The sequence below is a fragment of the Cibotium barometz genome, chromosome 30, assembly GCF_041138505.1.
Source record: "Cibotium barometz isolate CiBa-2024 chromosome 30, ASM4113850v1, whole genome shotgun sequence".
Taxonomy (NCBI): Eukaryota; Viridiplantae; Streptophyta; class Polypodiopsida; order Cyatheales; family Cibotiaceae; genus Cibotium; species Cibotium barometz.
The window spans coordinates 28,696,009-28,722,198 of record NC_141075.1 but is presented as its reverse complement, the minus strand read 5'-3'; the positions used below and the strand labels follow the sequence as shown (position 1 = coordinate 28,722,198).

The window sequence follows — 26,190 nt, the reverse complement described above, 5'->3', positions numbered from 1 at the left end:
AAGTCGTTGGGGACGGTCCCAGATTCCATATATTGGGTTGCATTACATCAATGGTTTGCCAACACATACATCCAATTTTGATGAAGTCCGGGGGAGGTAGTGCCGCATACATTCTCGTTTCCTCCTCATCCTTGGTTTCTCCCTCTATAGGTTGGCATATCTGTATGGATGTGGTTCGCTCCGTTTGGAACCGAATCATTACCCATGGGGTGTACTTTCCATGGGGTGTACTTTCCATGCTCTTAGATCAATCTTCAAGATTTGTGAGTCCCTCCGTACATACACATGATCCAAAGCCCAATCATGCACCAATTTGGATTCCCTCATGAAAGGTCATCCAATATTATGTCATATGTATCAGGTTGGCGTAAGAAGTCCACGACACAGATGTATGATAATAGCGAGACATAAAAAGTCTGAATTTAACATTCTCCAAGAGTCTAATGGGTCTCGAAGATGTTCCATTAGCCATTTTGACGATTAGATCTACTTTTTTTAGATCAGGTTTCTCTCAGTTTTCCCAGCAATGTTTGGTAATGATGCTAACCCCTGCCCCACCATCCAGAATAGCCAATGCCTGGTATCCATTATGATGAATTGGGATGGTAGCATTCGTGTCGTCACTTTCATAGTAGCGTCCCATAAAAACGACTCGGGTTTCCTTTGTATTCTTCAAGGTTTTTTCTACCAGGGGTGGCAGAGTCTCCTCCGTATTATCAGTTGGCCTTAGACCGCCCTCAACCCATTCTTTTACATCTGTCCATAAAGGTTGATGAATTGTGTAATAGTTGCCCCAATGGCAGATGAACAGGCATGGATAGTATAGCCATGAGGCTTCCTATATCCATGGGTTCCTTGGATGTAGAGGGTCCTTCCCATGTAGGTGTCTCGTATTCTTCCATGGGGAAGGAATGGATAGACCCCCCCAATTCATTTTCATCAAACATTCTAGACGTTGTGTTCGTTTGGGAGTCCTCTTCTGTTCCTTCTGGAATCGGGGTTGGCATGTTCAATACCCTATTTCGGGGTGGTTCATCTCGTGGATAAATGGTATCCCTTAACTGGTCTTTGGCTTAGTTTCATGAAGTCATTGGTATTCTTCGACTAAGGCCTTGGCATCTTCGAGCTTTCTTATCTCTTTGTCACAGCATTGGGATATTCACCAACCCCCTTAGGAGTTGCTGGTTGTTCTCCTTGCTTTCCCTAGTCTAATCCTCCAAGATTGATCCCTTGACCCCCTTCTTCCTTTGATTAGGTGGATCCGGTGTATCAATTGTATCTTCTTTGGATCCGTCTTGGATTGTAACCTGTGTGTCCCCCTTTCCTAATTTATTCACTTGTCTCCCTCGGCCAGATTTGGAAATCGTCGCATCCACCCGGTTTCTTCCTTTTTCTCATAGTTGAGCTTGAGCTCGTATTAGGACATTGAGTGGTGTGATCTTCCTAGATTGTACACTAATGGTATGGATGGTGGTTTGATTAGCCGCCGTAGAGGCAAAGCCATTTGCTCAGTAGGGACAATCATTGATCAAATGATCAATTCCACATTTAGTGCAGGTGAGCACTAGCATGTCATTGGGCGTGGTCGCCACACTTGTTGTGGCTGGTGTGTATGATTCATATTCTTGTTTGTGTTGGGATAAAGGGCAGTGCCCAGTGCACTGCCCGTGCCCGCCCTTAAGGGCTGGGCTGTACATGCATTATATACCTTAATAATCCATTAGATAGGTATATAATGCATGTACAGCCCAGCCCTTAAGGTTGAGAGAGAGAGGAGATACAGAGACACAGTATCTCGTGGTACTAAAAGAGTACCTTAATAATCCATTAGATAGGTATATAATGCACGTACAGCCCAGCCCTTAAGGGCAGGCACGGGCACTGCACTGGGCACTGCCCTTTATCCCAACAGTTTGGGCATTCGGCTACTTAATGTAGCCCACTGCAGCCATAGCATTGTAAAGGTCCTCTTCTCAGATTTGAGTTTATTTCCTTACCCTTCCACTGTACCATGGTTTGAAACACAGGTACTTGCGTGTTATTCTGTAGGACATAGTATTCTGGCATAACCTTAGCCATGTCCTCGTAGTATTTCCCACTAAGTTCTATTTCTTGCACCATGTCAACATCTTCTGGTGGCTCTTCAATCACTTCTTGATTGATCTTAGCCTATGGTGGTTGTGGCGGTACAACTAGTGGTGGTAAGGGCGAAGTGTCTTGTACCCGGAACATTCCCCTAGGTAAGTAAGAAGAGTTGGGTTGTCCACCAGTGGGCAGTAATCTGCATAGGTGGTGCCGACAAAGCCAATGGGGCTCTATTTGCTGGTAGCTGTGCCACATTTTGAAACCTTGGATATCTACACATTGAAGTGTCATGATTTTCCAATTTTACACAGTGAGCAAATATAAAGTAATGGCCTACTCTGGACATTCGGTGGTGGTATGATTTAATCTACACATGGAGCACCACACCAATTCCATGCAGGGGTAAAGGTGACTATGCCCATGCGTAGATGTCTCTCTTCCCTCCCTGACCTTTAATTTTTCTAATATGGCATTGCTGAGCTCATTTACAGTCATGTTTTCGACTTACTTATTTCGAGCTCCAATTTCTTGGTGACTCGAGACACACGAAGTCGTGGTTGCTGTAGATGTTCTAACATCTTCGGGTTGTGGCAATTCTAACATATTATCTTCATATTCGATTGCCAATTTGCAGCATGCATCAATAGTAGCTGGCCGAGCTAGTACCAACAACAAGTAATCATGCATTTTATGATCTCTAACCCCTCTCTGGAAACAAGGCAACAATTGATCATCTGTCGACCTTTCCCAAAGTTTGCACCTTGAATTTAAGTGCTTCAAATGAGAGACATAATCTCTCATCGACTCATCTTCGTTTTGTTTGATGTTATGTAGTTGTGCCATAGGACGTTGTGCCATAGGACTCCATCTGTCGCCACTGCGGGCAAAACTGGGCACAAAAAAATTCTTTAACCTTGTGAAGTTAACCTTATCCTCAGGCTTAAGGGTTTGGAACCACTGATGAGCTTTTCCCTCTAAGGTCAGCGAGAAGGCATGTATCATGGTCACATCACTGACTGGTCCACAGGTTTCACATGTGGATTCAAAAATCTCTACATGTTGGATAGGATCCCCGTCGCCAGAGAACTTTTGGACAAGTTTTGAAATGATATGGGGTTTCATCTGGGAAGGTTGGGGTTCTAGAGTAGAGCCTAGTTCCTTGACCATCCCCCAACCCATATCTGCTACCATATTTAACAGATCTACCCTTGTGGGGGTCACATTAAGGTCCATGGCTGGATCATTTCTAGGCCTTTGGGAAATTGCTCCCCCCCTTCCTAGACCTCGTCCCCTACCTGTATTGGCTCTTCTAGGTATCTCAGGTTGATGGACTGGTCTAGTTGTGGTACCCTGGTGGGATTCCCCATTAGTCGCCTCTGTGCACCTTTGTGTAATTAAGAGTTCCATGTCTTGTAAGAATGTAGGGTTATTAATCATTAGCTCAATATCCTTCTTGGTGTAGAGTCAGTCCTCTACTTCTACAGCCAAGTTAGCTAGATTACCCTCTTCTTCTCTAGTTGTAAACCCTTCCTTCATTCTAGATTCCTCGTTGATGGGTTCCAATCTCGGAATTTCTCCCTCACTTCTACCTGTAGCAATTTTAGGTTCTTTTCCTCGTGATTGGAGTGGGTTAACACTTTCGGTCTCCTTTCTCTTAGCTCTTGCCCTAGGAGTATCAAGCGCTTCTTTCCTTAAGCTCAATTCTTGGAGTTGTCATTCTACCTCACTTCGTTGGAGGTCCAATTCCACTTCCTCGGTGGTGGGAAAGAATATTTGACCCGTCCTAGCTGCACTTCCCACATCTCCTCTAATTTGAGGGGTGCCAATATTTGATAGCCTAGAATTCAACGCTTGGAATGGCACTTCTTGTCTTGGACCGAGTCCAGTGCTAGTTGACGGACCCATGCCCGTAGATTGCACTTCTTCAGACCAAAAATTTCACAGGTGATATCAATGATCCCACTAGACTTGGTTGGGGAATGTGGCTTATCTTCTTCCCCAAACCCAGCGTATCTTAGCCCCTCTTCCATGGATTCTTCATTACTAGTTTCAGCGGTGGGCAGGTTTCTCAAAACACTCAAGTGTGTGCTTGTGCGAAATTTCGTGATCCCACACTTCTTTGGTAGGAAGTTCCTGGGTGATTTGATGCACTATCGTCAGCAGGCATAAGATCGTCTCCGATGAGTTTTCCAGATCTTAAGTGCATGTATGTATGATTTGATAAGCTATTAATCAACCCAAATTGATTTAATTTCTGATTATGTCACTATGTTATGGAGGCATGAAATAGCAGAGAATGTTTCACGTCGTGAAACTGCAGGAAATGGTTCACATCGTGAATGGTTTTCCTGCACTCACGTGCTCAAAAATTTCCCTCCTTATTAGGGTTAAATTCCTTCCTTTAGTCAAATTCCCTTTCCTTAGCTGATCTCTATAGCCTTGGTATTGTCAATCCGTTGGTTTGGCCTACATGTGAATGTGCAGGATTTATTTCATGTCGTGAAACAGTAAGTGTTTCACGGCATGAACCGCTTCAGAAATAGCTCACGCCCGTGAGCCATTGAAAGTTTTGCTGCACTTTCACGTGCTTAAAATTTTGGCAGATTGCACCGTGTCAGAGATGTCAGGATAAGGGTTTCTATTTTTGGAATGTAATCCCATGATTTTTGGAGATAATTCCGGCACTGATTATGTGAGCGATTCGTGACGTGAAACTGCAAAGAAATGGATCACGGTGTGAACAACTTTCCTGCACTTTCACGTGGAATTTTCCGCTTCGGCAGTCTATGGTTTTGGGTGTATAATACTTATCCAAATGATGAAAATTAGATTGTGCCACTCCTAAGAAATGAAATGCAAGTTCCTCGCTCAATCAATGGTCCTTTATGTTTTTGATTTTTATGAATTTTTTGAAAAAAGAAGAAAACAACACACAACTCGATCCTTCACACGTTGGTGTTTTTAGTGATGCTAACTTCAAAATTATCAAAAGTAACCAATGAATCCTTTCCTAAACTACTCCACCACAACATTCACAGCTTCAAAACCATATCTTTTTTCTCAACCACACACACCTTATCCCTTCATTTTCCACACAATGACAACTACCAAAATGCAAAGGCAATAATGAATACTATGCAATAGGAGCTGAAACTCAAAGAGTATGGAAGAAACAAAGGTGTTTCCCCGGCAGCGACGCCAAAAATGTTATGGGCTACCACGCCTCCAAGAGGGAACTCTACACATTCACCTAATGGATGAGCAATAGAACACAACCGTCATGGGGTACTTACCAATGCTTCGATCTCGAGTCCCTTGAGGCCTCCAAGCTCGCTTGTCAAGCTCCAAACTCCAAGCTCCACCTCCACACTATCACCGTGGAGTCACTCACACCATCACATAGACCAATCACACTCTCTCTCACTCTCTCATACAAGCATAAGTACACAAGCATGAAAGAGGCACAATGCTAGAATGCTCTCACTCCTCTCTCTCTCTCTCTCAAGTCACAAAGGGAGAGCTCTCAATAGCACAAAGGGGATTGTGTCCTTTTCATTATGAGAAAATGCCTTATATACAATTGGCCCTTATTCACACTTGGACGCCCAAAAACTTACTTACTAGGCCTTATATACAATTGGCCCTTATTCACACTTGGGCGCCCAAAACTTACTTACTAGGCCTTGGGTGGCCAATATCTCATAATGTACAACCTTTATAGTGCCTTTGCATGAGTGCCTTTGCATGACACTTATTAATGTCCTCAATTGAGGATCATGTTGTTAATCCAAATGGAATTAATGTCCTCAATTGAGGATCATGTTGTTGATCCAAATGGGATTAACACCACCATTGGTCTGGTAGGGCTTAGGACCGATGCCTCATCCCATATCACTCGTGATAGTTAATTCGATCTTCTATATTTTTAATTTTTTTGTTTACCTACAGGCATGTACAGGCTATGGCCAAGATTCATTTTGTATCTTTGTATGCTGGCACTTCGTGCCACCGGAAGTTTTACTCGGACGAAGTGGCCAATGATGATTATTGTTTAGTTGGTTTATGCTTTTGTTGATGTCAAAGTAACCTTCCTACCGGATGCCTTGCCCGGGGGATGACAATGGTAATATAGGTAATGATGGCTTGCTAGATAAAGTGCCCAGGATCTCTCAAAGTTGGCTTACTGGATGACGTGCCCACCAGGAGCTCTCAGAAATGGCTTGTTGGTTGAAGTGCCCCAGGAGCTCTCAGTTTAATCATTTTTTCCACAGCTCGCTTGCTGGATGAAGTTGCCCAGGAGCCTAGTTGGATTATTTTTATTATTTGTGTATCTCTCTAGGAAGAAGGTTTGCCTGGAAAGGTCATTGTATGAGGTATACCTGGGAGCTCGCCTGCTGGATGTTTTGCCCTAAGTCTAGCTTGCCAAAGAACCACCTGTGTTTTTTATGTGCCATTCACAGGGACAGTGAATTGAGTAGTAGTGGGTGACTTGTGGATAGGAAGCCAGGTCCTCCACACTCCACCAAGAGCTTCCCACCATCACCTCCGACATCTCCGACTGCTCCGACCGCTGGTGCCCTCCGACTACTCCAACCGTTGTCACCACCTCCGACCACCGTCACACTGCCAGTGCCCTCCGACTGTTGTCACCGCCAGTGCTCTCTGACATCTCTGACGTGCATGGCCAACTTCGATGGCACTCATGGAGGCAACACCCCTCTCCCTTTCTCGAGGTATGGCGAGATCCTCTTGAGAGCACCATCTTCCTTTTCTCGATGGAAGATCTTCCTTCTACACTACATGATAAGGGTTGGGACTTCGAGGAGGAGGACACCCAAGGAGGAGATAAGGGGGGCACTCTCTCACTCCTCTAGCACATTCGACGGAGAGCACATTCTCTAGTGTATGCCGTTCTCTGTGTTGGAGCACAGTCTCTCTTGTATCATTCTTGTCTATAGTTTCATACTATCACTCATAGGACGTGTACACACATACAAACATAGACAAGACCTTGATCCCAACAAAACCGCCCTCAAGGGATTGCCTCATATTGTGTTAAAAGATTATGTCATACACATTTTTTAAAAAACATAGAACTTGGACTAAAAAGCCCAATCATCCTCACAAAAGTTGGCTTCGAGAAGCTTTGGAAAATTCCTTTTCTTCAGCAACATTTGCAGCAGTGTGCTTCTTGGAATAACATTTTTTTTTTCAAGATGATTGTTCTTCCCACAAATACCACATGGTTTAAGGTTAAAATAATCCGTTTCCAAGCGATGGCTTTTACCACACAATTAGCAATGGTTGTCTTTGGATTATCCTTTGAAAGATTCTTTGAACTTTGCAGCAAAGCCTTGTTTAGTGACAACTTTATGATTCCTTCTAAAGTTGGATCGAGTACATTCTTTAAGGTTGTGACCATGTTGTCATACACTGCAGGCCATGCTTTTGAGAAGCAATGCCATTATCATCAGTCATTGGAGATTTCACTGTAGCTAGTTGAGTTATAAGAGTCCTCATCTTGTTGACATGTGTAGCAAGAGATTATCATGTTTTTAGTTATAACAAAGAAAGTAATCTTCAAAGAAAGCTTTGAGTTTTTAGCACTAGCTCCAAAAAGGACAGCAGCCCAAGCTTTAGCAAGTGATTCAGGATCAGAAATACGATGTAGATAGTCATCATCTACGCTAAGAGTAATAATGGCATATGCTGTTTCTTCTCTTCATTAAGATCTTGGCTTATTCTTACTTCTCCTTCATTAGTGGTAGAAGAAGAGGTTGTACCATTGGCGATTCTCACTAAACCTCATAAGTTTTATCTCATCAAATGAAACTTGATTTTCATTTTCTAGGTACGAAAACCTTGCCCATGAATTTATCCATGAACATGTGAGAGGTCATGATGAATAACGAGAAGGTCTCACCACTTGGTTAACACCCAAAGACAATGCCTAATCTCAATTTACAAGATGATTAGCATAGATATTCAATTGAAATTTGACGAATTTCTTCACCTTTTTTAAAAAGCCCCAAACTTTTTGATAGGAGAGCCTTCAATTTGGCTATTTTGTGCCTAATTTCTGAAAACCCTCTAAATTTTTGTTAAAACTCCTCTACACATTATGCTGCTCTTGCTTTAATTGCATCTTCTTGGCAAGTTCCTTAGGGTGGTGCAGACGAAACTAATAGCATCAATATGGCACAGGGCGAAGGATAGAGCAACACATGTCGTTCAATAAGTAGGTAGGTGAGTAGGCAGTATAGCTAGGCAAAGAACATGCGTATTAGGAGCAATTGATGCTAACTGTGATAATAGCAGCAACAATGACAAGCAAATGAAGTAAGGGGAGGCACATATGCAAAAATCCCAAACTCAGACACCCTAGCTCTGATACCTAGGGTGGAGAGAGAGAGAGAGAGAGAGAGAGAGAGAGAGAGAGCTCAAAAAGTTGCACGACTCAATGATTGTATTAATTGATGTTTTTAATGCTCTTAGAGCCTTATCTTATGATTTAAACATACACTAAAATAGTGGCACATGTCACATGTGCTTACATCACTACTTTAATAAAAACACACACATACTATCTAGCCTTAAGAGGCTCTTTACACACACATAGTAGCACTCATAAGGAGTCACATACATAGACAAGACCTTGATCCCACACCCTAGTCCTTTTGCTTCTTGTCTCTCTCTTCTCTCTCTCTCTCTTTCCCCCAAGCATCTACCCTAAACCCTAACGCACAAGCCTTCACGCCAAGGGAACTTTGCCTCACATCATACCTTTAAACTTTACCTTGTTATGCACTGCAGTAAGACGTAGTGCATGTTGTCACAGTCCTGAAGCTGTTTTCTTCATGAACCCGGGTTTCCACGCTACTCAGACACATACAGCGAATTTAGTTTTTCTCCTTGACACCAGCACACAGAAAAGAGAGAGGCATGGCGATTCCTGAAAATGGATCCCCTGCGCCTGCAGCTCCCAGAGAAGCAGACCGAGCTTGGAATTCCCGTCCACCATCCAGCCATGGCTTGTGCTTGCATAACAGCTTGTGTGGCTCCAAAAAGCCTTTCTACACCAGCGATGGTTCCCGCCGAGGTATCATCCAATAAGCATTGATAATTCCATGTCAGAAAAGCGCAGTACGTCGTGATCGCTTGATCGTAAACTGTTATCTCATTGTCGTATACTGTGCTCTTTTCAGGGGTTTTCTTTGTATCAGAGTGTTGTCTATTCAGGTTTTTTAAAATCGAGTGGTGTGTATTTAGGGTTTTTTCCTGTACATTGGATAATGCTGTCTCCTCATATCTCCGCAATGTGAAAGTGTTTAGGGTGTCTTGATGGGTTGGCAGTCTAGTCTCTGGTGCATTCATTCTCTCACAATCAAACAACAGGGATGTGGCATATATATTGTGTGTGGGTGGGTGGCTTATGTAACAATGCCTTTTCGAATTAAATGGCTGCATTTGGCATATGAAAACATTACCTTGCATCACTTGCATCATTATGTGAAAACACCCACAAGATACGTCTTTTACGGCAATATAATGTGCTTTCTTCTACAGTTACTTGGTACATTTGTGGGCCAACAGTATATGACTCATCTCATGTCGGCCATGCAAGAAACTACCTAAGCTTTGACATCATTCGAAGAGTACTTGAGGTAAGTGGGATAGTTCTCCTCCAAGTGCTGCTAAGAAAATATCAACTTTTGTAGGGTCAAGTTTTGATTTTGACATTGTGGCACTTTCCAGGGTTATTTCAACTACCATGTTTTCTATGTGATGAACGTTACCGACGTGGATGATAAGATAATTAATCGAGCACGAAGAAACCACTTATTGGACAAATTTCTGAAAACAGCTGTAGACCCCAACAAGGTTTGACACATACTTTGCAAAATAAAAACTGATTGTAAAGCGGATGTGAGTTTTTTTTCCCCCACAATCTGTAAGCATGGATAGTGAGCTAATGTAGCAGTATAGGGATCTTTTACTTTTTGTTGGGGGGCTCATCTCATCACTGTTGCTGCTGTCAATTCGATAAGAAGGGATGCTAGAAGAATAGGATCAATTTTAGCATATACTGACTTAAGGTGCTCAAATCTGTTAAAGATGGGTTTGAACCAGTACCAATGCTGAGGAGTTTGTTCACGAAGGAGAGGCCAATTTTTTCTCCATCATTGGCCGGTTTTCCTCACTTGGTGTAATAAGGCTATGTGTGCATAGGGAAAGGACTAAAACAGTGGAAGATGTACAAAATAAACACAAGGTAGTACAGTCTACAAGTTCCTAAATCAAGTACAAAGCAACTTTGAAAATGTGGGCTGGCGGACTGTTGCATGACAGCCCAAAGGCTGCCCAACTCTATGCGCCAGATCAAGGGCTGCCCGACTGGCTGCTAAAGCTGCTTGAGGCCAAGGCACATAATATGTAGGTGTGTCACACTTGTGTTTGGAGCTAAAAGCTTGCTTTCATTTTAGTTTATGCCATGTTTGCAAGCTAACTCACCTATGTGTGTACATGCACATGCCAGTTTTTAGTTTGTCTTCTTTACGAGCTGACCTAATATTGTTTGTTACCCTATGGTGGAAAAATCCGGGAAAAAGATCCTTCTATTAGTTAATAAAAAACAGCCATGACGGGGTAGATACAACCACGAAGGGCTAGATACAAACTCGCCTCCATGTACGGGGCGGGAAAGAAATAATCAAGAGGTGGAGAAAGATTCACTTCTCCTCCAGTTGGCTGCTTTATGAGGAGAAGGCTATCTCATAAGGGGGAGGGGGGAATAGTGTGAAGGGCTAGCCCCCCACCATCCCCTTGACAACCTCAGTCTCTGTGGCCCAAGTGACAGTGCCCCATGTAATGATATGGGTCATGTTCCTGTCCATCGTGAAGATGTGGAGAATTCGTTGCCAAACCTGTTGAGCCTTCGGGCAATCCCAAAGACAGTGTCGCTGAGACTCATGAGGGTGGCCGCACCTCGTGGTCGACCTCCAATGGCCAACCACGTGCCTACCGCCAAGTTCCTGTGTGCCATCAGCCAAAGAAAGAGGGTGATCTTTTGAGGTTGAAAACTGTCCCAGAGCCTCTTCCAAAAACCCGAGAGAAAACTGTTGGTGTTGGACTCACACACTCACACACACAAACCTGCACATTAGGGTTAGGTGCAGGATAGAGAAGCTCACATAGAAATGAGAGAGAAATGAAATGAAATGAAATGAAATGTTATATTAACGTCTTCAAAAGGCCATAATGACCTATGAGACCAAAAGTTACATCATGGTGGATCTGATACAATGTCTGGATAAAAAAACCCAGAAAATGCAAGTCAACCCTTGCATGTGTGCCACATCCATATAATATAGAAGTACAAAATATTATATGTTAGAGTGTCCTTTCAGGCAAAATGTCCAAGGGGAAAAACCACATGGGAAAAAGTGCCCTTGGTTAAGCCCTGTTCACACATAGCACTACCATAAGTGAGCATATGCCTACAAATCTCCCCTGTAGTGGAAGTGTGAACCTGTACAAGGTAGCAGATCACTCTCTGTATGAGATTAAGCCCAAAGCTTTGCGGAAAGCTTCAAACTTTTCTCGAGGTAAAGCCTTTGTGAATAGATGTGCAACATTATCTTGTGTAGGGCAGTAAGATAAATTGATCTCCCCTGCATGTAGCCTCTCTCTGACATAGTGATAATGAATCTTAATGTGCTTGGTACGTGCGTGAAATACTGGATTTCGTGCCACGGCCATAGCACTCTGGCTATCAGTGAGAATGGTGGTGGGTGTCTACTGACACTCACGAAGATTAGCCAATAGTCTCCTCAACCATACACAATCTACTGTAGCTGTGAAGACTGCCTTGTACTCAGCCTCACAAGTAGATGTGGCAACAGTGGGTTGCTTTTTACTTAACCAAGATATGCATGAACTGCCAAGAAAAAAACAATTCCCACTGGTGGATTGCGTGGTATCATAATCACCAGCCCAATCTGAATCACTGTATGCATAAAGCTGCAAGCTGCCCCCCCTGGGATAGAACAAACCAAGATCCAGGGTACCCTTAAGATAACGAAAAATGCGTTTGACTGCTTGCCAATGCTTTGTGCGTGGGCTGTGCATGAATTTGCTCAACAAAGACACCCCAAAAGATATGTCTGGCCTCGTGTGCACAAGTAAATGAGGCATCCCACTGCCTGGCTGTAAATGCCGGCCTCAAAAGGCTCTCCAATATCATGCATAGTAAGCCGTACACCTAGTTCTACCGGAGTAGAAATGGGCTTACATTCATCCATGTGAAACCTTTTCAGCAAACTTTTTATGTACTTAGTTTGCTGCATAACAATGCCATCATCTGTATGCATAAACTGTATGCCGAGATAGTAGTGTAAAGGTCCCAAATCTGACGTATCAAATTCAGCTTTCAAATCAGCTTTGAAATCTGAAATTTGTGCTTTGCTAGTACCTGTAATGAGCATGTCATCTACATACAAGATGACTATGAGAATATCCGTATCGGCATCGGTTTTCTTCACATACAATGTGCTTTCAGCTGAACTATTCTCATAACCTTGGCTGGTTAGATGAGCATGTATCTTATCATACCAAGCTCTTGGAGCTTGCTTTAACCCATACAATGCTTTGTGTAACCTGCATACTTTATGTTCCTCACCAGGAACTACAAAACCAATGGGCTGATTTACATATACTTCCCATTTGAGAATATCCGTATCGGCATCGGTTTTCTTCACATACAATGTGCTTTCAGCTGGACTATTCTCATAACCTTGGCTGGTTAGATGAGCATGTATCTTATCATACCAAGCTCTTGGAGCTTGCTTTAACCCATACAATGCTTTGTGTAACCTGCATACTTTATGTTCCTCACCAGGAACTACAAAACCAATGGGCTGATTTACATATACTTCCCATTTAAGAATGCAGTTTTGATGTCCAATTGATGCACTTTCCATTCTTTATGTGCAGCCAATGCAATCATTGATCTTGTTGTGGTCATTCTCGAAGTAGGAGCAAAAGTCTCTTCATAATCTATTCCCTTTTTCTGGGAGTAGCCTTTAGCCAACAAGTCTTGCTTTGTACCTGTCAATAGTACCATCAGACTTTCTTTTGACTTTGTACACCCACTTTGTTCCAATGACATGCCTACCTTTAGGCAATTCCACAAGATCCCATGTATTGTTCTTCATGATAGAAGAAATTTCAGCTTGCATAGCTTGCAACCAATGCTCATTCTCATGTGCTTCTTCATAAGAAGAAGGCTCTTCTGAATCAAAGAGACCACCCATTGCTAATGCAGACTCCCCACGATGTATATTCAAAGCATGGCTGGAACTAGCCCTTGTTCTACCTGTGAGTGGAGCTGCAAGTTTGCTTTCTTGCAAAGTTTTCAGCAACCATCTTGGCACTGACTTGGCTGTGTCTATGGCTGTTTGCTCTTCCCTGACAAGATCTTCCATTTCTTTCATAGAAGGGGGCTGAATGGCTGGCTGTTCCACATGTTCTACATGAGGATTTTCTTGTGTAGGAGCTGGCTGATCTGAATCTCCCCTAATTGCAATGGGTAAAAGTCCATCAAACATGTCCTGTATGTCTGTATCATTGCTTTTATACAAGGTGTACATGGGCTGTTCTGAATTTTCAGCAAATACCACATCTCTACTGACAAAAATCCTTCGTGTAGTTGGATTATAAAGACGGTATCCTTTGCTGTCATTGCTGTAGCCACAAAAATGCATTTAATTGCTTTGTCATCTAGCTTTGTTCGGAGTTGTTCTGGCACATGTGCATATGCCAAACACCCAAATGTACGCATATAATCCACTGTTGGCTTTCGGCTATACCAAGCCTCAAATGGTGTTATGGTTTTCAAAGCTTTCTTTGGACACCTGTTCAACACATGAGTTGCACACATTATAGCTTCCATCCAAAATTTGTGAGGCAACTTTTGTGCTTTCACCATGCATCTTGCCATCTCCATGAGAGATCTATTTTTCCTTTCAGCTACACCATTCTGCTGCGGTGTATATAAGGCACAGTACATTGGTGTTTGATACCCTTTTGAAGCATATAATCCATGAATGCATTTGACATGTATTCTCCACCTCTATATGAGTGGAGTGTTTGGACTTTACATCCACACATATTTTCAGCCATTGCTACAAAGTGTCGAAAGCATGTAAACACATCTGCTTTCGCTTTCAAGGGGTAAGCCCAAGCAAACCTGGAGTAGTCATCAATGAATGTGACGAAGTAAAGATGTCCCCCTACGGATGGTGTTCGCATTGGACCACATACATCACTATGTATGAGCTGTAATTTACTTTCAGCTCTAACAACTCCATCTTTGGGGAATGGTTTTCGTTGCATCTTTCCCAAAATACACCCCTCACATACATGTCTAGGTGGAGACTCAAGAGGCGGCATATTATCAACCATATGATGCTTCTGCGTTCTTTGTACTGATACTTGTACTTTTCAGCACCTAGGGAGAGTCTCCCTAGCTGCCCTGCTTTGTTCTCTGGTCTGTTTTTCTTGTGAGCAGGAGAGGATCTTTTGTAGCCCTACGGGTGTTTTTTATAACTAATGAAAGGAGCCCATCTAAATGAGTTTAATGGTGTTGTCAGCCAGGTCATCAATCAAAAGTTGGCAATGGACGATGAGTTCAAAGCCACCTTTCTCTTATGCACTTTGCCAGAGAGTTGGGACACATTCACGACAGCCACTAGCAATTCGAATGCTATGCTGTCATATGCAGATGTGGAGGGTGCTCTCCTTCAAGAGGAGATGAAGAGGAAGAACAACTCTGTTGGAAAGTCCAATGCAATGAATACATGTGGGAGATCCCAGCAAAGGGGTAAAAGCCAAGAAGGGGGAAGGAGCAAGTCCCGCTCCAAAAAGGACTTGGAATGCCATTATTGTGGCAAGAAGGGACATTTCAAAAAGCAATGCTACAAATGGAAGAATGATCAAAAGGAAAAGGGCAAAGGCAAAGACAAAGACAAAGATGAAGCCAAAGATGCAAAGCCAAAGGGCAAAAGCAGAGTCAAGATTGAAGAAGTCAATCTGTCACATGCAAGTGACAGTGAGGATGAAGTCCTATTCATGTTTTCACTTGATGCCCGTTCACTCCTTGCAGGAGATGGTCATGGTATGTACTCATGGATCATTGATTTAGGTGCCTCCTTTCATGTCACAGGTTGCAGAGACTTGTTTGTCAAGTATACTGCTGGCAATGAAGGCGTAGTTTATTTGGGTGATAACCATGCATGCCAGATTCTCGGCAGAGGTGATATGAGGCTTGTGTTTTCAGATGGCTCACAGCTTATGCTCCATGATGTCAGGCATGTGCCTGAGATCAAGAAGAACCTGTTTTCTACTGGACAGCTTGATGATGCTGGTTATGTTACCACATTTGGTAGTGGAAAGTGCAAGATTAGTAAGGGCTCACTGGTTGTTGCAAGAGGCTCTAAGGTGGACACTCTTTACTTGATGCATGCTAATGTTTGTCACCATGCTAATGTAAATGCAACCGAGCCGCCGGAAATCTCTGTGTGGCATAACCGGTTGGGACACATGAGTGTCAAAGGAATGGAGCAATTGTCTCGTTTTGGTTACTTGCCTTCTCTAAAGTTCTCAAGTTTTCAGTTTTGTGAGCATTGTATATATGGCAGGCAACTCCAGTGCCCCCACAAGAAAGCTCTTGGACAGAAAGATGCTCAGTTAGAGCTTGTGCATACAGATGTATGTGAGATGCCTCAGCTTTCTTTGGGAGGGGCAAAATATTTTGTGTCTTTTATTGATGATGCCACACGCAAGGTGTGGGTTTATCCTCTTCGTTTGAAGAGTGATACATTCTCAGTGTTTGAGAAGTTTGTTGCTCATGTTGAGAATCAAACTGGCAAAACACTGAAGGCTTTGCGTTTCGACAATGGTGGAGAGTATACGTCCAAACAGTTTCAGGACTTTTGTGATGCTAAAGGCATCAAGAGGGAGCTCTCTGCTCCTTATGATCCTCCACAAAACGGGACAGCAGAGAGGATGAACAGGACTATTTAGGAGAAGGTCCGTTCTATGTTGTCACATGCTGCGTTACCTAATGGTTTTTGGGCTGAAGCTGTTATGACAGCCGTTCATCTTATAAATAGGTCACCTAACATGAGGCTTGGTGGGAAAGTGCCAGAGGAAGTATGGACAGGGAAGCCTCCGTCCTACAAGCACTTGAGAGTGTTTGGTTGTGTTGCGTACGTGCACATACGCAGGGAAATACGCACCAAACTTGATCCTAAGTCTCACAAATGCATATTCCTAGGATATGGTGACAGAGGTGAAATGGGATATAGACTTTGGGATCCAGTGAATAGAAAGATTATACGTAGCAATGATGTCATTATTGATGAAACATGCATGTATAAGGAGCCTGGCAGAGTCATCTTTGATGATGATGGACATCATGGACAACAACCAAGGGCTGTAAATCAGCCATTACAGCAACAAAACCAGCCCTTAAATGGTGCTGGAAATGGTCCAAATGGACAGCCAGAGATGGCAGAAGATATCCCTATGGATATCCCACAGTTAGAGGAGATACCGGGCATGATCTTTCAACCTTATGGCATGGAACATGAGCCACCAATAGGTGATATGCAGGCTGAACAGCAACCTGCAAATGATGGTCATTGGGTTCGGAGGTCAACAAGACCCTCCAGACCCCCTAACAGGTTTGTTCCAGGGGTTGACTACTTGATGCTCACTGACTGTGGGGAGCCCTCATGTTATAAGGAGGCTTTACAGAGGGCAGACAAGGCTCTTTGGGAGCGTGCTATGAAGTCAGAGATGGATTCTCTGCACAAAAATGGAACATGGAAGTTGGTGCATTTGCCTACAGGCAAGAAGGTTTTGCCATGCAAGTGGGTTTACAGGCTCAAAGTTGCACCTGATGCAAAGCCGAGGTACAAAGCCAGGTTAGTGGCTAAGGGCTTCAAGCAGGAATATGGTGTGGACTTTGATGAGATCTTCTCTCCAGTGGTCAAAATGACCACACTTAGAGCTGTATTAGCTTTGGTTGCTCATGATGATCTGGATTTGATTCAGATGGATGTGAAGACTGCTTTTCTTCACGGTGATCTCCATGAGGAGATATATATGCAACAGCCAGAGGGTTATGCAGTGAATGGAAAGGAGAAGCTTGTATGCAAGCTGAAAAAGAGTCTTTATGGGCTCAAACAGGCACCAAGAGAATGGTATCATAAATTTGATACATTCATAAAATCCCAAGATTTTAGGAGGAGTGACATAGATCACTGCTTATACACCAAGAAAGCTTTGGATGGCAGTCTATTGATCCTTATCTTATATGTTGATGATATGTTGATTGCCGAGAAATCTCGTAATGAGATGGATGCCTTGAAGAAGAGGCTGCATCAGACCTTTGATATGAAGGATTTGGGTGATGCAAATCACATTTTGGGTATGCGGATACTTCGGGACAGAAATCAGCATGTGTTGTATTTGTCTCAGAAGGAATACATTGGCAAAGTTTTGCAGAGGTTCAATATGGAAGGGGGGAAGAAGACTAGTACTCCTTTGCCTCCATATGTGAAACTCAGTGCTATGGACAGCCCACAGTCGGATAGTGACAGGGCTGATATGGCTAAGATTCCGTATGCTTCAGCTTGTGGCAGTCTCATGTATGCCATGGTTGCTACCGGTTATACAGGGGATATTCCATTGTTGCATTGTGACAGTCAGAGTGCCATCCAGTTGGCAAAGAACCCTGTCTTTCATGCAAAGACGAAGCATGTGGATGTGAAGTATCACTTCATCAGAGAGGTGATAGAGAACAAGCTGATTCAGCTTGTCAAGATTCATACGGATGACAACCTCGGCTGATCTGTTGACAAAGAGTTTGCCTCCAGAGCGGTTTGCTCATTGCAGACACTTGATGGGCATTGGATGAGGCCAGTTTCAGCCTTGATATGGCCTTGTATATTATCATGTACATGCTGATTTTTTCTTTTCTTTCATTTAAGGGCACTTTGCCTTTAAGTGGGAGGTTGTTGGGGTAGTATGTCTCCCACATGAAACCCTAACTCTCTCCCTTCACAAAGCAAGTGTAAACCTGCACCAAATTGTCCAATTACACACAATGTGTATACATACGCGACAAATCACAGCTGTAATGCCCAAGTACATGCTCCAATCTGAAAATCCCCAATTTTTATGCACTCCAATCGCTTCAATGTGCATTTAATTGGCCAATTTTCACAAAAGTCCCAAATTTCTGCAACTGAAAGAGGTTCAATATGCTGATTTTGACCTCAATTTTGAAAACCCCCAAATTGCAAGCAAAGCAACATGCCCAATTTTTTCAGTTTGTCTTGAAATTGAGAAATCCCCCAAATCACCTGAACCGTTTACCACATGCACTGTAGTGTCTGCAAAATCTGCATATTTTCACCACATGCACTGTAGTGTCTGCAAAATTGTATCTGACCTGCACTGAAATGGCTGCAAATTTTGTATGTGTTTGAACAAAAATGTGTACAGAGAATACCTTCGGGCAAGGGCAGCACGTGTGAAGCAGGTGCGAGGCGGGGAGCAGACAGGCGCGTACGTTGAGGGACCTGCAGCCAGGCGGCGCAGGGGTGAAGATGGAGCGAGAGGGAGGGTCAACGGGGAGCTGTAGCTGGAGTGCACTGAGCTGATGGGACACGCGTATCTGCGTCAGCTGGAGCGCACTGAGCTGATGGGACATGCTTATCTGCGCCAGGGACGTCGGAGCTGGAGCGCAGGGTCGACGGGGAGGAGCAGACGGGGTCCTCGTATGCGGCGGATAGGGCGCAGAGCAGACGGGCGAGGCGGCGGCAGGCGCAGGGCGAGCACCGAGCTGGAGACGGTGGCCGAAGGCGAGGTCTGAACGGGCTGGAGTCGCGAGCAGGGCACGTGTGATCGACGGAGCAGGGCTCGACCGGGCTGGAGCCGTGAGGAGCGACGACAGAGACCGTAGCGAAGCAGCGACGGTATGGATGGCCGGAATGGAGCGTTGACGGATGGATGGCAGTCGGAACGGAGCAGCGAGGACGGAGGGGGGGCGCTGCTGGGCGGCGGCGGCCCTAGGCGCACTATCGCCGCCGGCTGGGCAGGGAGGTGCCGCCCGCGGGCTGGGCGGCTAGTGCCGCCGACTTTTGGTGGCCGGAACTGGCGGACGAAACTTGCGTCGACGGAATTGTCGGACGGATGGCGACGGAATTCCGCAGAGCGACGGAAATCTGCAGGTTTTCTTCTAGCGGCAGAATTTCAGGGCCAGCTCCCAGCTCTGATACCAATTGTTGGTGTTGGAGTCACACACTCACACACACAAACTTGCACATTAGGGTTAGGTGCAGGATAGAGAAGCTCACACAGAAATGAGAGAGAGAGAGAGAGAGAGAGAGAGAGAGAGAGAGAGAGAGAGAGAGAGAGCCAAAAGTGTGGTATCCACAAAATGCAAGTCAACCCTTGCATGTGTGCCACATCCATATAATATAGAAGTGCAAAATATTATATGTTAGAGTGTCCTTTCACGCAAAATGTCCAAGGGGAAAAACCACATGGGAAAAAGTGCCCTTGGTTAAGCCCTGTTCACACATAGCACTACCATAAGTGAGCATATGCCTACAAAAACGCTTGGAGAGGTCCTGTGACTGCCAATGTAATGCTACTGTTGGGGTGCCATCAATCTCTGGCATCATCTGAATCCTTGAATCCTGTGGCCTAGCCGTGCTGAGTATGCAAAAAAGGGGGCATGCAAAAAAGGGGGCATCTAGACTCTTCTAGAGTCTCCTCCCGATCAGCCGGATCATGCCAAGTCCACTCGCCCGTGTTGGAAAAGACTATTTGTCTATCCTTTCTTTAGAAGAAATGCATTTCACAAGCAGTGGGTCCACTTAGGAGAGCCAGGACTCTTTTGAAAGTTGAAGCCTAGTGGTTGTACCGACGAGAACATAAATGTCACTTGTTGCATGGAGGCTCGTTTCCTCCTTAAGAAAAGGAATATCATATATTTTTTTTGGTGTGGGTTCAGGTGTTAGGGGAGCTTATGGCAGCTTTTGAGAAAGAAAAATGGAAGCAAGAAAAGAAGGTGATACTTCAAAGTTGGCTATCTTTTTAAGTTTTGTGAAGTTCTTTTGCTTTCACTCATTGGTTATATGTGTTCTTTTTGAGTAAAAGAAACACGAAGTTAATTCCAAATTTTGAACTTTAAGCAGGTCCAGGAGGCGAAAGATGAGCTTTCAACCACTGCTTCTACTCGGCAGCGCCAAGAACTAGAGGATGTGAGATCACTGAGACTGCTTGTACTTTCGATCTTTGCCTACGCATGTGCATGAATTTTTGATGCTTTATTATTTTATATCAGATAGAAGGACATGCTATGCAATCTCAGTATTCTGTGTGGGTATGATGAGAAGTCAAGCATTTTTTAAAATTGTTTTTGTAAGGTGCAATAGGCGCTTCATTTTGAAAAATTGTACGACCTACCTGTTTATCCCTTTGCTTGTAAGGCTGTGTTGGAATATGATGGAACTGGGGCTGGCCCATTCAGGTGTCACTTATTTTCATTTATGTTAGCTCAGAAGAGCAGCCTGCTTTTGTGTGTTGGTTGGCATTCTGGGCCTGAAAGTTATCCTTCAAGAGCTCTACTTGGCTTTCTTGTAGACATGTCACTCTCCACCATCTTATAGCCTATGCCGGTGAAACTTGATGAAAGAGATTGGTACACGAGGCACAATGCTGTGTAGGCTTTTTTTGCACCTTGAACTAGGTCATCAGCACATGCTGAGATAACGGATTAGAGGACATTTGAGACAGCATAGAATATTCATGATGAATGTAACCATGAAACATCCCTAGCTAGTTTGTAACTCATTTTATTGAATCTATTAGAACCATTCATGCACCAAGAGTGCATCTTTCCAAGCCACTCTTTGGAGTCATTAGGTGTAAGATACATGCATCACTTAATTTATAGACAGTGGCTTGACATGCTACATGTAGTTTTGTGGTTGCCAGGTCTGCATACAAGCTGTTGATATACATGTTGTAGGACATGGAACAAGTCCAAGAGGTCGCTACTCTCACAATGTTTGTCAAAACTTAAAGCTGTTGATATACATGTTGTAGGAGGACATGGAACAAGTCTGCTAGAGGTCGTTACTCTCAAAATGTTTGTCAAAACTTCAATACAGGCGTGATGTGGTCCTTTCACATCTTACACTGATAACTCAGTGGCCAGCCTATGACTTGGTCTAGTTTTCTAGTTCCTAGAAGTGAAAATCGTTATGCTGTTTTGGTATCCATTTGGTTGGTTTGATGAGGGGTCACCTATTTTGTGTTGTTACCAGGCTCATGGCGGCGTGTTAAAACTTATGGAACAATGTTTCAGTGTAACCAATGTGTTTTCAGTCATAGCCTTTTGTCTTAGATCGATATTGAATGGTTTTTCATATGAAAGGTGATGCATATTAAGAGTTTTAGTATAATTTCTACACATGCTCTTCATTTTGGTTGTTGCCAGAAATTGAAACAAGAGGAGTTGAAACTAGAAAAGCTTAATCAAGCTTTTGCAAATGTCAAAGAAAAGGAGGGCACCCTTGCTGGTCTTGACAAGGAGGAGGGAATTGAAAGGATTGTTGATGGTGGGGCTGCGGACGTCCTTGCATCACATCTTGATGACCTTGGAAAATCTGGAGTTTCTGACTTGGCCATATTCCGTGCTCATGCTGCCAAGTAAGCCTTTGAACGTTGTAGTTTTTAGTGCTTTGTCTTGACAAATTTTTCTTGGTTCATGTTTTTCCCTTTTAGGGGCGTGTTTGTTTCTATGGTTTATTTATTTATTTTAAATAAATTGAATGAGACCTTTTCAATTAAAGGTCTTGGATTGGAGTTCATCTCAAGAACATGAGCAATTTAGGCAACTACTTCGCATTTACATGTGGGATGCCAAGCTTAGAATCAGAATGCGATTCCTTGATGTTTTATCTAGATCTCAGTTATGATGCTAGGAACACGTTGGATCTTGATTGTGAGGTTTATGCTAGAATGTATCTAAATCGTGGTTTTAAGCCTACGCTAAAAGCGCTTTTTGGCTTGCCTTTGAAGTACATGAAGATCGGCTATTAAAGCCAAAAATAAGGAAAACTTTCATTAGAATCTCCCTCCCTCTCTCTCTGCCAGTGCACAGGTCCTTTTCTTTGAAACAAAGGATCCCATGTACCAGGAGATCAACACTATGGGAACAGATCTCGAGCGGACATCACAGGACATGACAGCCCGTACAGACTATGGGGAGAACCTCTTGGCCCTTGGAGGAGCTCATGGATTAGGCATTTATAATGGCCTAGCCCGGTGGCCTGGCTCCAGCGCCTTCACTTGCGACCCCTTTGGACATGGAACTAGTACAATGGACTACTTGGTGGGCTCTCTCTCCTGCATACTTAGCTTTCTCCTTCACATGCCACCTTCACCTGAGATATCACTTCCTAGGGATACCTCTTTTGTCTACTCTGACCACATTTTCTGCACCCTCTCCGACCTCGACCCACACATCCCACTTGATGAGCTTACCACACAGCTTGCAGCCACCCTTCACACATCCGCTGCAGCCGCTTTCCCTCACACCAGAGCCACCCCCGGACCACCTGGAGGGACCATTCCACAGAACAGTTGGTAATAGGTATGATGAGAGGAGTGTCGTGAGACCTGTGTCTGCCTACAATGGGAGGTCGCTCTGGGCTCCACCACTCACCAGCAGGCACGTCAGATCTTCCGCTGTCTCGTATGGAGGAATAAGTGAGCCTACCTAGCTCACCTCGAGCAAGAGTTGTAATAGTTGTTTTTGGGACGGGACTGCAAGGACTCATGAGGCCTGGAGGCTCTTCCAGGATTTTTGCCCATCGACCCCGATCACCTCACCCGACATATGGCATGCATACGCCACCGTCCCCGGACAACCACCTCTCCCCCACCCTCTTGAGCCTCGCCCCCCCAACTGCTCCTTCCACTTGAGCATGGTGAGCGATGCTATTGACAAGATGCAGAATGGGAGAGCGTAGGCTCATGATGGGCCGATTGCCGAGCACTCCTCACATGCGAGGGATGTATTGGGTCCACTTCTGCTTCATATGTTTAACATGGCCCTATGTGAGGGTTTCCCTGCTAGTTGGTTGTCTAGTATCATTGTGCCCATTTTGAAAGCAGGTGACCCCATGGATCCCGGTAACTACAGGACTATTATGATTGGTCGCACATTGGCCAAGATTTATGGATCGATCTTGGAGCATGAGCTCAGCAGATAGACGGAGGAGCACAGACACAGAGCACCAGGGCAGGCAGGTTTTCGGAGAGGACACTCCACACCGGACCACATCTTCACATTACGGGGTATCATTGAGGAGGGGAGAGCACATGGGCACTGGATATACTGCTGCATTGTGGATTTCTGCAAGGGTTTTGACACAGTCCCATGGGCCAGATTGATGAGGAGATTGCAGGACATGGGAGTACTGGCAGAGATGCTTGGGGAATCCTCACGCTCTGAGTCTGTCATTGGCAGAGTGCGGGCCCCAAGGGGGAAATCAGAGGACATACATAGCATTATCGGGGTGAAACAGGGCTGTCCCTTATCTCCCACTCTATTTGGGCTCTACATTGATGAGGTGTCTTACTACATAGATAGACAAGGAGGTCCAGGAGCAGGAGTTTTGATACCCATTGTATTGTATGTAGATGACATTGTCCTCATTTCTGACTCACTATAGGGGCTGTAGAGACACTTGGATGCATTATAGGCCCTTTACGAGGATCGGGATCTCACCGTAAACCTTGGGAAGACCAAGGTTATGATCTTTAACACCTCCCCACAGTGGATAGGTAGATCTGCACAACAATTTACAAATAGTGGGGAGCTAGTGGAAGTTGGAACATGTGACCTCTTATTTACACCTTGGGATCACTTTTATTGGATTGCGTTTCTCTATGTGGAAGGCAGCCAAAACCAAATTGATGCGCGGCTATGCAACTTTGGGCTCACTTGAGAGGTAGTGCTTACAGATATAGTTTCAGGAGCCGAGGGCGAAGCTCTGGCTATTTGAAACACAACCTATTCATTGAAAACTGTGCTCGGTCTCCAAATCCTATGAGCTTGGCACTCACTCCACCCCTTGGAGGATCATTCTGCCCTGGAACCATTGCCCGAAAGCCTTTCCTGGTGTGTCCCAAGTGACACCCGACTCACAGGAATGCCATTCCCTTCGGTTTTGTGGAACACCACCAACCAACCTCCAGGGAATTCTTCCATGTCTTGTGTTCCTTTCCTTGGGCCTCGTACCTGTGCACTTTCATGTACCTTGGACTTACGCACCTTCATTTGGGACTCAATCAGTGTTTAGCCTTGGTGATGGTTTCATCCATGCGCGATGCAGTAAGGGTGCATGGGACCTGGTGTAAGCCTAGTGGGGCGTGCAGGGACAGACTCAACCATGTGTCCAAGAGATAAATATATAGAGAGAGAGGGGGGAGAGAGAAGGAATAGGGATCTTGCACAGTACACCACATTGAGTGGGGAACATGCCCCGCTCCCTTTCAGGAATTTATTCAGGAACAATCCACGGGCATGCTGGCCAGGATCAATACAATCAATGAATACAAAACAAACAGATATGCGGATGTAGGATATCCAAGTTGATGTCGATGTCGAGGCACAAGATCTCTGATGCTGAGCACACCATGGGGATGACCCACAAGTATCTCTCATCGGGCTAGTACCAGATTCAACATCCAAATCCAAATCCAAGTTCCAAGTCCAAATCAAGTCTAGATTAAGTCTAAGTCCAAAATTCAAGTCCGGATCTAGATCCAAATCCAAGTTTAGATCCAAATACAAGTCTTGATCCAAATCCAAGTCTAAGTTCCATAACCAAGTTCCATGTTCATGTCCAAGCTTCATGCCCAAGCTATTTGTCCAAGTTCCATGTTTATGTTCAATCTTCATGCCCAAGCTATATGTCTAGGTTCCATGTTTTTGTCCAAGCTTCATGCCCGAGCAATCTTCATGTCTAAGCTATATGTTGAGGTTCCATGTTTATGGCCAATCTTCACAACTCCTATAGTCTTGTCGATGATGAAAACCTTAGAAAAACTCTTTCTGGTAAGAAAATTGATATAAAATCTATTTTAATGGTTTTTGGGCGATACAAACCTCCAAAAAGCAGTTCTTAGTGTGTTTTGAGTAGTTTTGCTTTTCTAGCTTTAGGGCCTTGGAGCTACTTTTTGAAAAAGCGACTTTTAGCTTTTTGGTCTGGCTCAGTCTCCTCTTTCCAGTGGTGTTCTTGGCTCGCGGTCAACCTTGTTTGACTTTTTGCTTTTTCTTCCTTTTTGACCAAGAATGGTGCTTTTTCGTAATCAAACCTTGTGGACCTTGTCCCCATGTCTTCTTCCACCTGTCTAGTGTATGGGTTTTATCACGTGAAATAGAGCTAGGAGGGCCAAATAGTTACATTCCCTCTCTCTTATATCGCAGTTGTCCTCAACTGCGGACTCCAAGTGTTCCAAGCACATCCATGTGCTCCATGTATATCCATGTGCTCCATGTATATCCTTGTGTTCCAAGTACATCATGTACATCCATATGTTTCAAAGTACATCAAGTACGTCCATATGTTTCAAGCTACATCAAGTACATCCATATGTTTCAAGGTACTAGCCCCATGTGGTGAGCTTGTGCATCTGGTCTTTCCTCATATCTGTGGTGTCCTCTACTCATCTGGCAACATCTCAATGCCTTTTCTTTGACCAATAGCTTTGGTCTTGATGGTACTTCTTCATGGCCTGTCACATGTGCTAGATAAAATAAATGCATACTTATCTTCTGCAAAAACTAGACACAAGCTAGTCGACAAACATGTATGTATCATTCGCGTCTACTTGGTATTCCGGGTATTGGCCAGGTAGTCTGGAGTCCAGTGGACTATTACATGCCATAAATCCAAGCATTGTCCACACATCAAAAACAACACACAATGACAAAGAAATTCAAACATACAT

General features: G+C 44.1%; 1 protein-coding gene across 1 annotated transcript in view; it reads left to right on the top strand.

Annotated features, from left to right (window-relative positions):
* The first annotated feature begins 8,682 nt into the window (after window positions 1-8,682).
* Window positions 8,683-26,190, top strand: part of LOC147621356 (uncharacterized) — a 55,240-nt gene continuing 37,732 nt past the window's right edge. Inside the window, exons 1-6 of the mRNA XM_086824094.1 lie at window positions 8,683-9,184; window positions 9,652-9,749; window positions 9,841-9,966; window positions 20,174-20,230; window positions 20,358-20,423; window positions 21,665-21,876. Of these exons, the coding sequence (XP_086680220.1) occupies window positions 9,028-9,184; window positions 9,652-9,749; window positions 9,841-9,966; window positions 20,174-20,230; window positions 20,358-20,423; window positions 21,665-21,876 (716 nt within the window). The 5' untranslated portion in view covers window positions 8,683-9,027. The remainder of the gene's footprint in view (window positions 9,185-9,651; window positions 9,750-9,840; window positions 9,967-20,173; window positions 20,231-20,357; window positions 20,424-21,664; window positions 21,877-26,190) is intronic.